This window comes from Podarcis liolepis, assembly GCF_965112155.1.
Source record: "Podarcis liolepis genome assembly, chromosome: 6".
NCBI classification, from domain to species: domain Eukaryota; kingdom Metazoa; phylum Chordata; class Lepidosauria; order Squamata; family Lacertidae; genus Podarcis; species Podarcis liolepis.
Window position 1 is genome coordinate 33882901 of NC_139559.1, and position 15936 is coordinate 33898836.

The 15936-nt window shown below is 40.2% G+C and overlaps 1 protein-coding gene across 15 annotated transcripts in view; it reads right to left on the reverse strand.

Annotated features, from left to right (window-relative positions):
• Positions 1-15174, reverse strand: part of IGFN1 (immunoglobulin like and fibronectin type III domain containing 1) — a 46267-nt gene extending 31093 nt beyond the window's left edge. For 8 of the 15 annotated variants that reach the window (XM_083508501.1, XM_083508495.1, XM_083508508.1 and 5 more), the window contains exons 1-2: positions 14838-15173; positions 181-250 (exon numbers count right to left, since the gene is read on the reverse strand). In XM_083508501.1, the coding sequence (XP_083364627.1) occupies positions 181-199 (19 nt within the window). In that variant the 5' untranslated portion in view covers positions 200-250; positions 14838-15173. Of the gene's footprint in view, positions 1-180; positions 251-14837 lie in introns of all 15 variants that reach the window. The other 7 variants (XM_083508499.1, XM_083508497.1, XM_083508500.1 and 4 more) reach the window with 3 other exon arrangements.
• Positions 15175-15936: the final 762 nt, after the last annotated feature.

Consider the following 15936-nt stretch of genomic DNA (forward strand, 5'->3'; position numbering starts at 1 on the left):
TCGTAAATTACAAACATTACTCCCATTCTAGAACATAGCTGTCAACTTCTCCCTTTTCTTATGAGGAATCCTATTTGGAATAAGGGAATTTCCCTTTAAAAAAGGGAAACGTGGACAGCTGTGTTCTAGAATGTCTGTGTAGTTGAGGCTCTGGTCTGCCATGTTGCTTGCCTCTCTCACCTCCCCTCCGGCCTGCCATTCCTCTTCTGGCAGCAACTGGAGCTCAGCAGGAAAACCTGATGAATTCCTCCTGCAGATAAATGGCAATCACCTATTAGTCTACATGGCTGGAGGACACACTAGCAATAACAATAACAGCAATAATTTTAGTTACAGATAGGTAGCCGTGTTGGTCTGCCATAGTCAAAATAAAAAAATTCCTTCCAGTAGCACCTTAAAGACCAACTAAGTTAGTTCTTGGTATGAGCTTTCGTGTGCATGCACACTTCTTCAGATACACAGTATCTGATACACGTGTATCTGAAGAAGTGTGCATGCACACAAAAGCTCATACCAAGAACTAACTTAGTTGGTCTTTAAGGTGCTACTGGAAGGAATTTTTTTATTTTAGCAATAATTTTATTATTTATAAGATGTTGTTCTCGAAGTGTGTGCACCCAGGAAGGCTGCAGAATGCAGACCATTCGTATAATAAAAGGGCACTTGTGATAACATGGGTCTAGTGCCTCAAAACTTCTGCACCCCACGCATGAGAATTTCACACACACACAAATTCTCCTCTATGATAGTTTTTAGATCCAATTTTGTTTCTCCCTAGATGGAGAATAATTGCTGGGGCCGTAGGAACCACAGGAGAAATCAGTACTGTCCTATTTGAGACTAGTAGTCTGGTCTCAGAGAAACTCATAAGGCTCCCAAATGGACAAATGAGGATCATTTTACTCTTTTGGATGAAGTACAATAAAATAAACCAGGAACAAAGGAATAGGCTCTTTGAATGTTTGGCTTTGGTTGTCTTTGTCTGCCTGCTGTTGGCTGCCTGCTGTTCCAGGCAGATTTTTAACTGAAGAAATGCCTATCGCTGCTTGGAAATAAAAGCACTAGGTGGTGCTAGAGAGATCGTTCAGAATCAGAAAATGACGAGAAAGTTCTTTGTTGTGCCAACACCATCTCAAAATGAGGGTGCATGGCAGATGTTTGCGTACCCTTCCGATGTTGTTCACATAGTCTGCCTTACAAATTAAGGATCATAGAAATATATTTACAAATTTCTATCGGAGAAAAAAGAGAGGCAGATGCTGACATTTCAGAGGAAACCATCAAAATATTTATATTTCACCAATCTGCTGACATTCCAAAGTCATCACACCACTTTTTCAAAACGTTTTTAGAAAGTAATGTGCTCAATCAGAAATTGAGGGACTTCTAAGCAATAACTTGCATACCCTATGAAAGAGAGCATCTTGCTGACTTTCTATGGAAAAGTGTACCCAAAATGCCACTTATCGTGGGACCATTCGGATAGGAGTAGTAGTAGTAGTAATAATAATAATAACAACAACAACAACAACAATAATAATCTGTTATTTATACCCCTCCCATCTGACTGGATTTCCCCAGCCACTCTGGGCGGCTTCCAACAAAATATTAAAATACAATAGTCCGTAAAACACTAAAATCTTCAGATGACTTCTAAAAGTCCGGTAGTTGTTTTTCTCTTTGACATCTGATGGGAGGGCGTTCCACAGGGTGGGCACCACCACCGAGAAGGCCCTCTGCCTGGTTCCCTGTAACTTGGCTTCTCGCAGCGAGGGAACCACTAGAAGGCCCTCGGCACTGGACCTCAGTGTCCGGGTGGAATGATGGGGGTGAAGATGCTCCTTCAGGTATACTGGACCGAGGCCATTTAGGGCTTTAAAGGTCAGCACAAACACTTTGAATTGTGTCCAGAAACGTACTGGGAGCCAATGTAGGTCTTTCAAGTGGTCTCGGCGGCCACTTCCAGTTACCAGTCTAGCTGCTGCATTCTGGATTAGTTGTAGTTTCTGGGTCACCTTCAAAGGTAGCCCCACATAGAGCGCATTGCAGTAGTCCAAGCGAGAGATAACTAGAGCATGTACCACTCTGGTGAGGCAGTCCGCGGGCAGATAGGGTCTCAGCCTGCATACCAGATGGAGCTGGTAAACAGACACAGAATTGACCTGCGCCTCCATGATCAGCTGAGAGTCCAAAATGACTCCAAGGCTGCGCACCTGGTCCTTCAGGGGCACAGTTACCCCATTCAGTCACCAGTATGACTGCTTCTTAATTGCTAAGATCACTAGCAGCAAGCAGCAAGTATAGCCTCTCTCCTAACAGTGTATCTGACTGCATTCCTCTTCATCCCAGGTGGCCCAGCCCTTATTAGACATTGAAGCCATAGGGTGTACTCTCAGACTCTCTAAACCAAAATCTACTATACCTCCACAGGGTTCTTTACATGCCATCTGTCATTGGATGGGCATCTTGCTAGTTTGAAATAACTGCTTTGGTCACACCATATACCTCTCTGTGAATGGGTTTCAGAGAGCAGATCTTGGGGGGAAAAACCTTGACTCTCTAATGTCATTTCAATTGTAAACTTGGGACTCAGCTACATTGTCAAAGAAAAAGCTGTTTATATGCATTGTTTATGCATTATAACACTGTGACACCAGATGGCACTGTGGAGTTCCGTTTTTTGCCAACCCGATTTCTCATACAACACATTTAACTCAAACGTTTCTTTGATATGTCTAGATCCAGCCCAGATTTAATTCCCACTGAATGCAATGATAATGGAGTTAAGGGGGAAGGAATCAAATGCAAGTAACTTGTTAGAAAGACATATTGCTGGAAATGCTTCATGTACCCCAACTGACCGGTGTCATAAAATCAGCAATTTGAGGCAAGGGGGAAAAGCCAGAATAAAATCAGAAATAATGACGAGACCAAAGGATTTGGGGGATTTGCAGTTCCAGATTTAAGAAGATACCTTGAAGCTGCATGCTGGAGCTGGTTGAAAGAGTGGATGCTATTAAAAAATACTGAAATCTTGGAATTAGAGGGCTGGGATAAAATTTATGGTTGGCATGGCTATTTAATCTACGGGAAAATACAAATGCATAAAGGATTCACGAATCATTTAGTGAGAAAGGCCCTATTCGAGGTATGAGAGAGAACAAAAGAGAGAATTACAGAAAGAACCCTATGGTGGACCTCTCCAATAGAGGCAACCTCAACATTAAAAAATAATACAAGAAATGCTTGGGCATCTTATAAAGATCTGGTAGAAGGAGCGAATGAAAATACCAAATTAAAGGAATATGAAGAACTTTAAAAATTGAGAATAAATTGGCTGGAATATTTCCAATTTAAGGCTACATATGAGAAAGATATAAAGACCAGAGGATTTGGGAATAAAATATCAAAATTAGAAAAAGAGGTTTTACAGAATAACCAAAAAATACTCACCAAAATGTATAGATTATTAGACAACGTTCATCTAGATCAAGAAACCAAAGAAAAGAATATGCAAAAGTGGGAACGAGATTTAGTCTATACATTTGAATATAAAGATTGGGGGGGGGGGGATTGGACAAAAAATATAAATTTCACGGCCTGCTACTCATTAAGAGAGAACTATACGAAGATGCATCACAGGTAGTACCTGGCACCAGACAGATTGGCAAAAATGAATAAAACAAGTAGCAATAAATGCTGGAGATGTAATAGAATGATTGGTACCCTATATCATATGTGGTGGACATGCCCAAAGATTAAAAAATTCTGGGACATGATTCACGAAGAGATTAAAAAATTGACAAAAATATCATATATTAAAAGGGCAGAAGCATATCTATTAGAAATTTTGAATAATGATATCCCCAAGGACAAAATCAACATCTTTCTGTATGCAACAAAGGCAGCGAGAATGTTAGTAGCAAGTCATTGGAAAGGAAATCATATCCCAACAAAGGGGGAATGGTTGAGTAAACTATGTGAGTACATGGAGTTAGCAAAATTGACTGATTTAATAAGGCAAAAACCAAAGATTATAATCCAAAAACAATGAGAATGTCTAAATGATTATCTATGTAAATGGCTCGAGTGCAAATGTTTGGTTGGTAGATTAACCTGGTGAAGAGTACAGAGAACCTAAAGATTTGATTTGAAATTTGAAAGAACTTAAGGAAGGAAAATTATTGAATGACAGATGTAATTTCGATCATGATAATTAAGGGATGTGTGGTGAATGCAGTGGAAATCTTTTATTAATATTTCAAATAAGATCCATATATTGAAGTGTTTGAAGTATGAATTTGGTAAAATCTTTGGTTATGAAAAGTAACTTTTTTCTTTCTTTCTTTTCTTCTTCTTCCTTTCCCCCCCCCCTTTATATTCCTCTCTCTTCCCTTTTTCTCTCTTATCTTCTTTTTTTCTTTCTTTTCTGGCTTTTATTGTGGAAAATATGTATATAAGTTTGTCTGCAGTGTTATGTTTTCTGTTCTTTTTTCTTTGTAACAAATAAATACATTAATAAAATAAAATAAAAAAAATTAAAATCAGCAACTTGAAATGAAGCCCAGTTTTATTTTTAGTCAGAAGAACCAATGCCCCATTTGTGCTACAAACGCTCGTGGCTTCCCCAAAGAATCTTGGAAAGTAAAGCTTGTTATAAAGGTATTTTGAGAGTTGTTAGGAGACCACATTCCCCCTGCAGAGCTAGGGCTCTCCGAGTTCAATGGGAAGAGGGATTGATTGTTAAACCACTCTGGAAATTATTGCTCTGTGCGGGGAATAGAGCTCTCCTAACAACTCCGAGGATGCTTAACAAATTAGAGTTCCCAGGACTCTTTGGGGAAACTATGATACTGCTTTAAATGTATGGTGTGAATGAGCCCTAATTCAGGGATGGGGAACCTGTGCCTCCTGCAGACGTGCTGGACTGCAACACCCAACATCCCTGACCATAGGAGCCCAATGAAGAAGAAGAAGAAGAAGAAGAAGAAGAAGAAGAAGAAGAAGAAGAGGAGTTGTTTGGATTTGATATCCCGCCTTTCACTTCCTTTAAGGAGTCTCAAAGCGGCTAACATTCTCCTTTCCCTTCCTCCCCCACAACAAACACTCTGTGAGGTGAGTGGGGCTGAGAGACTTCAGAGAAGTGTGACTGGCCCAAGGTCACCCAGCAGCTGCATGTGGAGGAGCGGAGACGCGAACCCGGTTCCCCAGATTACGAGACTACCGCTCTTAACCACTACACCACACTGGAGGGCCACTATCTCCCCATCCCTGAAGTACTATGATTTCCATTTTGTCTAACACACAGGAATATGTTCACAGGGTTACACATGCATTTTAGACACATATGACTATGCCTATTGAATAATATGATAAACAAAGTTAGCTGCCTGTATACTTCTATAGTCCCATCTAAACTGGTCAGATAGAATCCTGGACTTGATGATGACTATTTCAATAAGTCTGTCACAAGGTATTAGCCCAGAGAGTTAAATGGACCCTCCAATCTCAGAGGTTGTGGGAGCTAACAGTAGAGGAGTGGGATGCCTTTCACGACCTTCGTGGTCTTGGTAACAATATGGGAAATTCACCAAATACATAAACGCTCAAGGTTGTTGCAAAAAAATTGCGAATGAAATTACAAAGCTAAATCATTTGGTGTGTGTGCCAACAGGAAATAACAACCAGTTATTTTTTAAGGAAATGGGAATTACTCATTAGAGAGTGGAAATAATTTGTGAATTAGTAACAATTAGTAGGTAAAAACTCCCCCCCTGCATTATGAAACTCACCATCATTTTGCTTTTCAGGGGCGTGTGTAGTTGTGAATAGTTGTTTATTATTATTATTATTGTTGTTGTTGTTGTTATTATTAAACTTTATCTAGAATCTGCTGCTTTTAAGTGAGCCATTTGGGTTGAATTCTATTGGTGGAAGGCCTTTTCATACAGCGGACACCTCTGCTAATGGATGAGGAGCAGAGATTATTTTTGTATAGGTGAAATTTTGATTCCACCCCCCTCCCCACTATGCATCACTTTGCACTTGTTTACACTAAATTGCATTTGGCATTTTACCACCCATTCACTCAGTTTGGATAGGTCCTTTTAGAGCTCTTTGCAATCTCTTTTCGTTAGTATAATCAGCAAAATTGGTCACCTCACTGCCCACTCCTAACTCTAGAGCATTACTTTTCAAGTTAAAAAAGCACAGTTCCCAATACCAATCTTTGGGGGATTCCACTTTCTACATCCCTCCATTTGGAGAACCGTCAATTTCTTCCTATTCTCTGTTTCCTGCTACTTAAACAAATCCTGCTTCACAAGAGGACTTTGTTGTACCCTCACCTGGCCAAGCCCATCACTTAGGAGCAAGAATCACAAATCCCCTTTTGCTTGTTAAAGGTTATCTTTCTCTCTCACACCCAGTTTCCATTTGCCATATAGGAAATACAGCTCTGGGATTCCAATACCTCCTAAACGCTGATATTTTGCTGTCACCATATGAACACGAATATCTATAACTTTCTCACAGCCTGGAGGCATGTGAGAATATGAGGCATGGTTTGAAAGAGCAAATCTTTATTACTATAGTAAAAGCTAGGTCATGTATTATTTGTTCTTAATAACAGTGTTTGGATACTTTGTATTTTATAACATGTGTTATAAAATAGTCACATACAAAATTAATGCAAAGTTACTAATATATGTAAATCAATATCAATTCATTTTCCTTCTGACAAACCCTCCCTCTCAGCCTCTGGGTTCTCACCCAGGGTCTAAACAAACTCTCATCCACAAAAATCTCACAACGAGAAGAGAAACAGCAGGCATCAACCTAGTCTCTCACTCTAGACTTGCTCTTTCTCCTTCACCGAGAGAGGATTTACTATTCGGCAACCCTTAAAACAGGGGTCAGCAAACTTTTTCAGCAGGGGGCCGGTCCACTGGGATTTGCTGGAAAAGCCAAGCGCTGCCAAGCAGAGCTGGAGGGAAAGGTCCCTCAGACTTTTGGGGGGGCCACAAATGCCCCACAAATAACCCAGAGATGCATTTTAAATAAAAGCACACATTTTACACATGTAAAAACACCAGGCAGCCCCACAAATAACCCAGAGATGCATTTTAAATAAAAGGACACATTCTGCTCATATAAAAACATGCTGATTCCCAGTCTGTCCATGGGCCGGATTGAGAAGGTGATTGGCCCCTGGGCCAATCTGGCCCCTGGGCCTTAGTTTGCCTACCCATGCCTTAAAACTTGTCATTTCCATGATCTGCTTGCATGAATGTGAGCTCTGCATGCAGATTTGAGCTGATCCTCACACAGATCCATAGCCATAATAGTATTAGAAAATATTGTGCCTCACAACTGCCACTAAGAACTATGAAGTGATGAGCATTAGTAATCGAGGCTCACATGCAACACAGATCTGAGTTTCATTGTTATCAGAATAATCCTGGGTCCAGCTTTTCTGCTTTCTTTGGTTTACTGATTATCTGTGGTGACCTGAATCCACGAATAGATGCTGAATGGTCTAGCGAAGGACCACATAACTACATTCGGTTCAGTTTGCTTTTCTCTTAAGTGTGAGCTGACCTAACTCGTACTTCCCGAAACAATGTGCAAACCAAAATGAGGCTATTCTTTGAAATTTGCACTTCTCCAAATTTTGTGATGCAGTTCTTCAACCAAATAATGGGGGGGTGTATATTAGGGGAAAGTGTGAATAAAAATAGTAGAAATCAGAAAACATGCAAAAATGTTTTCTGTTATGGAAATTTGCTTTGCAAAAATGCTGTACAGCATCAGGCAAAATTGTATGCAAAAATAGGTATATTAGGAGAAATGTGCAGCGGCAAGACTCAGTCTAAAATCACATAAAAACAAACAGAGCAGGGTAATCAAAACAGGTAATCTTTGGTTCCTGACTCAAGGAAAAGCCTAATAGACAGAAGACCTGATATCAAGAAGGCTAATTACTGTCTATCATCACATCATAGCATCTCAGCCTCATACTTTTCGTTCTTACATTTGCCTGATTTGTATACATATTTGAGAATGCAGAGATGGAATAATTGTCTGGGACTATTAGCTCACCATACCTTCCAATTTCCACTACCAAACAGCTTTCACATGTTAAACAACAAAATGTGTGTTTGGGGTGTGCGCGCATGGTGATAAAATCCAGATATAATGTTCTTTTTCTATGCATCAGCCAGTAAGCCTTCCTCTATGTCCAAAAACAATGAAGATTCTTATGGTGCCTTAAATACTAACAAATTTATTATGGCATAAACATTTGTAGAAGACCAGAGTCCGGTTACATGTCCTTGTTTATAAAAAGAGGTAGAGGGTACGGAGAACAGGAATTAACAAGAAGCCTATTGGAATAGTTGTCAAAGGGGAAATCTCTCAGTTTTCTGATCTTTCAGGACCAGACTGTTTAAATCGATAGTCAGTCCGCCTGAATTAATGGAGCTCAGCTGGTCCATGTGAAAAGCTAGACTAGACCTCCTTTCTAATGCTCTACCATAAATTCTTGAGTATTGTGTTCCAGATGCTAATCCTATGGCCATTTTGTATATACTGTATTCAACAAATAAATATAAATTTAATAAATCAGATAACCCTTTGGGAGAATAACAATGAAATATACTCTTCTGACAATTTCCTTGGCCATAGGAACATAGGCAGCCTAACGCCAATGTTGTTTGGATCTTTGTTTACAAGCAGAATATTATACTACCTCTCAGTGACATACAAATATCCTATTGAAGCCACGACTGGTTTACACAAGCAGCAGAACTTGTGTACTCCTAAGCAAGAGCCAAGTTATGTCTGATGCAGGAAATCTGACCGCACTTCTCCCAGTGATTTCATTTTTACTTTAAGCAGCTATGGAGGAGAGGGCAGAGGGCTCTGATTTTTATCAGAATAGTGGCACTAGAGGAGGATGGGTTAATTCTGTCACGGTTTCCCTGATTTAAGTCACACATGTGACACTAAACACTGTTAAACAGTTGTGAAACCCTTGACAGAAGTTCCTGGAAAACAATTATTATTATCCCCAGCAAGCAGCATTGCTGCACTTAGTTCATGATGCCATAACATGTCATGCATGATGTGACAAGTCCCTTATCATGTCTTTATGAATTTCCCATTCCCATAGTGTCACTGCGGGGTTTTTATTATTATTATTCTCGCTTACTTTTCCCGTATTTTTGCCTCTGCAGAAGCCACACACACTCGGCCACTGACAACGATGGGGTACATCACTCCTAGAGTTATTTGTTTGCTTTGTTTGTTTGTTTTTAAGGACATTTATGTGCCATTTGATCCTTAGCATTTCTGAGTGGTGTACGTAAAATTGAGCCATACAGAAAATACAATAATAAAAAGTTGCAATAAAACCAATTTTTCAAAAAAACAAAACAAAACCCCTCCCACTCTAACAATACTATCATTGGGCAGCAAGGCTTAGCCCTGCTCATTTTCACGAAGTTGGGAGGGGGATATTGTTGCCCATGGCTTTGGTAGCGTTACTGTCATAAAAGTTGCAACCAGTCGGGAACGCTTAAATTTTTCTTTTCTTTTCACAGTGATTCACATTAGGCACCAGAAAACAGGTCCATCCCATTTCAGCCCTGAGACACAAAATGGAACCAGCATCTCCTACAAATGGTCTGATAAATTAAAACCGTCTGTGAGGAAGCCAAACTCTCTGAGAAACTGACCTTCTTCCATTTCACTGCTTGTCTGTCTTGCTCCTCCCAACCAAGTGCCATTAATTCGTGCGCCACTGAAACCCGAAAAGCAATGGAATATCTGGATGGTGTTGTACACATTTAGCAGCGGTCATGGATTTCAACGCGTTTCTTTCATGTGACCAAACGCACTCTGCCAGAGTCAGTGTAAAAGGATCGGGGGAAACAACTGCCGCAAAGAGCGGTCCTCTCGTCCTCCATCATCTCAGGATTAAATTTAACTGCGCTCTTGGTGAGGAGGTAAGCTTCTCCGCATCCTCCATTTTCTCTGACTCACAGACTTTGAGAGTAATAAACACAGTCCTTCGTTGTGTGCTCAAAACATCTCTGTGGCAAGAAATGGGTAGGAATCTTCCCAGGTTGTTCAAGTACCGCTGGCCTGAAGCAATGCATTCACTCAGGCTACTGATATTTCTTATACACCTACTAAATTGCTGCGGTTTGTAGAACAGTTTCCCCTACATGTTCCAAAGGCCTCAGAAGCCCTCTCCACTGTAACACAGAGCAGGGCTTTTAGTGTGGCTTCCCTTGTTCTGTGGAATAGCATTCCTGCCAAGATGCAACAGGCAACAACTATCTGCAACTTATGGAAACATCTGGAATAATTTTTGTTCCAATATGCTTTCCTAGCTGGATAAATATGTATTTACATTAAATGTCTACTGCATTAGGGTTTTAGTCTTTTTTTAAAAAAAGGTAATTGCTGTTTTTGTATTTTTAATGTTTTTTAATTATCTTACATGTAAATTGTCTAGAGATGGTTGTTTAGAAACTGATTATTATATTATATTATATTATATTATATTATATTATATTATATTATATTATATTATATTATATTATATTATATTATATGATGCATCTCAAAGGGTCTTTGTCCCCTCTTAGTCTGAAGAATATAAAGTCAGGGTCAAAGTCTAATTTTTTTTCAGTCAACTGGCTCATAGGCATGTACTTTGACAAAAGTGTCAGATATGACCAAATTCCATGCCCGATGGAGCTCTAGTGGGAGATGACAGCTTGGAACATTTCAGCATAAACTATTCAGAACGGGAAAAGGATCGTTAAAAACATTCACGAGGCCATCAATGGGACTTAAAAGGGTTTTGAAACCATAACCAGCTTTACAAAGTCTTCCGGCGAATTCTATACATTACATTTTTACTGCAGCAATACACACATCATTTGAATGAGCACAGGATTTATATTAGACATTTTTAGGGGCAGATGGGCATTTTCCTGAGAGTATATTTCCACTTAAAATTGATTCCCATGGCCACCCTCTGTTTCTCTTTAGGGGGTGGGAGTGGCAGCTCACTATGACTTGCAATCATTAGTGGTGTGAACAGATGCAGTTATGTCTGGGGGACAGCAAGACCCTCAGAGTTGACTTTGTGGATGAACTCAAAATTCTGATTGCATGTGCCATTGGTTTGGATGTAACTACCTTTGCTGCAAAAGTTTCTGAACTGTGAGCTTTTCTGAGAATCAACCCTAAGGGATTGAGAAATATAAATGCTTCAATTTTAGTGAAGGTCTTTGGCTGTACGGTTTGATGACTATTACTCAAGTTACTTTTAAAACACAGAAGTGTTGTCTCATGCATTGTTCCTTAAGATTCATGGTTTTCTGTGCATGGCACTGTGTGGATTTCAGATAGACCAAGGGTGCAGAACTTGTGGACCTCCCAAAGTTGCTGGATTCCAGCTCCCATCAATTCCTGTGAGGATGATCAGTGGTCAGAATTGCAACAAAACAATAACTGAAGCCCTATAGATTAATTATCATTCCCCACCTCTGAGACAGAAAACACCTAAAATAGATCTTCCTATGAAACAGATTTATGTGATAGCCTACCAGCATCGTACCAGTTCATGTACTTTAAGAGATGTCACTGAAAAATGCACATTTGTCTTTTACAAGTAGCATGAGTAGTGATTATCCAAGAAGGATTGTTACATCCTGTCCTTTGAGTCACACTATGGCCATCATATGATTACAGACATCCTGTAACACATTCCGATGCACACTTACTTGAAAGCGAGCCCCATTTTCTTCAGCATGACCTATTCCCAAGCATGCATGCATAGGGCTATAGCCATGGTCAATTAATTATACTCGTTTTTAACTAAAGAAGATCTTACACATTACCTCCTCTATTGCCCCATCTACTCGGGCTTTAGAGACGCATTGCTGCAAATTATACCCAACTCTATAACCAATCCTGAAGATAGAGTAAAATTCTTGTTAGTTGATGCAAACCCACGTATTACCCATGTGGTAGCGGTTTTTGTGATGAAGGCCATGAAAGCCAGGGAAAGATTTATGGATGACAATGTAAAGACCCCTTCATTGTCTGTTTAACTCGTTGCTTGTTTTCCCTCTCTTTCTATTTTGTGGGATGAAGGTATTTGTTGGCATAGTATCTAATGAATTTTAATATTTTTAACTATTGTTGTGTTGATGTTTGTGTACAGGCATGGTCCTCACAATAAACGGATTTGTTGTTGTACTCGTTTTTAATTAAGCAATTACATCTGATTCCTTACACCTACATAGGAATACATATAACTGATCAAAAGTTTTTAATTTGTTAATATAAGCAATGAATGAACACAATGCTACAGCACTTGTTCATACTTTTAGTTCTGGAGTCAGTGAGAAGGACCATAGCTCAGTGGTAGAGCTTCTGTTTTTTCATGAAGAAGGTCCCATTCAGTGTAAACAGCACTGAGCCAAACAGACCAACGGTCTGACTCAGTGTTAGGCAGCTTCCTATGTTCCCATGCTCCCTTTAATTTTTATACGGGGAGCTGTTTATATGAGGACAGCTAGTTTTTCTTCTGACAGGGCATGTTTTCAGTTTTCTTATGGGAATCATTCTGTAAAGACAACCGTATGGTGTGGCCCTGTTGCACTGGTTTTACCACTGCCGAAATGTTCATGTTAATCAACTCCTGGCAGCAACGGAAAACCCTGACCTAATTTGTGGCCACATTTTGACTGAAGTGAGAATACTTCGTAGGCTTCCCCACCCCCAGCCACTTCCAGTTTGGTGGTGAAGGAAGCTACCAATTAATGCTCAAAAGCATAAGCTTTTGAGATGAAATGTCCCCATAGGTCTGACCCCAAACCCACTGGCCAAAATGAGCTGTGAATAACAAACCGGCATTCATTCTGTACATTGTTTGCACAAAGAGAACAAGTTCATAGGTGGACATCTGTCAAATGTAATAGCTTTAAATTAGGCCTTCATATTTAGATGGTCCACATTGGGTCTTCTAAATAACAGTTTGAATGCATTTGACACTGACTGTTCGCAGGCTTTCAGAAGCGCTTCTAAAAAAACAGGTGGCCAACTTGCAGCTTCTATGTCATACATGAGCTGCATATTTGAAGAGTTCTAAAACTGTAGCATGCCTCTTGCACGGCGAGACCTTTCCTCCAGCAAGCAATGGCTGTCATTCTGATGTCTTTGCACACTTAAGTGGTATATGAGTGTGCCTGTATGCCAGTCAGCGGGAGGTAAGGATTAAAATCTAACCTCACAAATGTAGAATGCGTCAACATGCAGCCTCCAAGCTATAAATTAGACCCTTCCTTCCCCCTGACGTACAGAATCTTTGCTATTCCCTCACTTAAAACTGATTTAAATGGCTGTCCAGTGCTGTTTGTCAACTTGACGTCTGATTTAGATGAGGCATTGCTTGCTTTTAAATCTGACACTCACACTTCTTCCCTGACCGTCCTGCTTTTATAGCTTCCAGTCTCCTGGCACTCCTGTTCCGGAGAAAACAACAGAGGTAGAAGTGTTGTTTGGCCCTGTTACCTAGGCAGGAAGTCAGAAGGCCTGCTAGACGCATCATCCTATCTTCCTTTGCTAGAATGTGTCAAAATGCTTTTCTGTGCCTGAATATTAACAGGCGCAGAAAGTATGCTCTGCGCTACAGCTCCATATAGCCTTATATGGCTGGCGCGTCTCATCAGATGGTTTCTCGCTCCGGCTAAAATTAACAGCGGGTGTTCCAAAAGTTTCGTGTGTGGTGCCGTCTGGCACATAGGGGTTAATAAAATAATCACATTGTTTTAAACATGTAAATATAGCAGAAAATATTTGGGTTTGAAGATTAATATTTTTCATATTCCCTGGAATCTGAGGATAGTGATACTATTGAGATACTATTGAAAAAGTTGTAAGCCTACTCGGTTTTTATGTGCTTCAGTTCAATGGAATTTAAAAGCACATAACTGCATGCAAGATTATCGCCATGTTCACAGTATTTATTTTATTTTTTTGGAGGAGCGAAATCTCCAATTTACAGCTTCTTGTCTTAACTTGTTAGCCTTCTACACGTGAAATAATGGGTAGAAGTTATGCAGAGTATGCCTGTTGGAATTACTAGACCTATGTTACTCATGATCATTAATTTCAATGGGTCTACTCTGAGTAGGCCGAGTGTTGAATTCTACCCATATTTCAGAATTCCATACAAAAAGAGAATAGCTCCTATAATTTATCTTGCGTTTTGGGTTAAAGTTGGGTTTGCTGCGATGTCTGACCAAATGTTATTTTCCGTTTAATTCAAGTAGCTGCATCGGCCAGTTTTATAGCCTCAGCTATGAAGAGCCAATATTTGATAAGGACAATTGCATATCAGAAGAATACAGCCAATTAGAATCCACGTCCTGGTTTGTACTTTCTCAGAGAAACTCCTCTTTAATCAGCAGTCCTGAGGGGGGAAGGAGGGAACCCTAGGTGAACCTATAGAGCTGCCCCAAATGCTTCTAATACATTAAAAATTATACCAAGAAACCAGCCAGAAGGGAGCTCCCTCATCCCTCTCTGCACACCTCTGTTACCCCATAACACTTCATAACCATGTGGTGGTTTCGGTAGCTTTAAAGAGGCTATTTTGGAACTCATGCATTTCCCCTTTCTAGTCCTTCGAGAAGTATCACACTGGCTGCTTACCCAGCTGTCAGATGAAGAGTATCGGCTAAAGGACGCCTCTGTCATGCAAGTACAATCTAATACAAGATGCTCCTGAGCTTCAGGAATTTGTGACTCACCTGTCCGTGAGGATACTCCCTGCCTTCTCTGCCCTTGTCACAGCTTCCTCTTTGCTGCTTCCCACAAGGGTCTACGTTGTAGTCAATACTCTTGCAAGTGAACAGCTAACTTAGAATTAGGTCATCGAGAGCCCTCTGCTCCTCTCCCTCAGTCCGTCTCGCTTTCCCCCTCTCGCTCTCTTAATCCCTCTCTTGCCCTCTCCCTTTCATAAGGTGAAAGCTTGTCAGAGAGCTGTTAGCCTGTAATAAATCCAAATGATTTTTTTATTGGAAACTTATGGCATCTGCCTTGTAGCCACTATACTATTCCAGTACATGCCAGAGACGGCACTGCACAAATTTGAGATTAACTCTAATTCTTTGGCATTTCATAAATCAATTCTGAAGTGTTAATTTTCTGCGGATCTGATTTCCTCTTCAAACTGAAACCTTCAAAGCTCCCCCCTTCTGGTAAAACCTTTAAATATTTCCATGAGGGGCACAACTATGTTTGTATACAGCGGCGAGACTTCCACATTTTCAGAAGTGGTGAGCACCCACAATTTTTTCTGAACCAATAGCTAAGCACTTTCCGATTTGTTTCTTTTTTAAAACCTTAATTATTCTAACTAATCTTCGAAGATTAGTTAGAACAATTAATGTTCTTATTACATACATTAGAGGGGGCATTTTTAAAAGCCAATTGTTGAAATCCAGTGTTAGTAGACCCACTGAAATCAAGAGAAAAGCAGCTTCTTGTGATTTGTATAATTCTATGCTTTGCCTTGATCCTTCTATGGCAGTGTGGTGTAGTGGTTAGAGTCTCAGAATAGGACCTGGGAGACCAGGATTCATATCCCCACTCAGACATGAAGTTCACTGGGTGACCTTGGGCCAGTCACTGCCTCTCAGCCTAACCCACCTCACAGGGTTGTTGTGAGGGTTGAATGAGGATGGGGAGAGCCATACATGCCATCTTAAGTTCCTGGAAGGATAAGGTGGAATATAAATACAAAAAACAATAACATAGAACTCTCTTATGGCTTTCCCGGTCACTTGAATAAAGTGACTGGATTTGCATATGCAATAGGCAACACTCGTCCTTCCACTGACATGAATG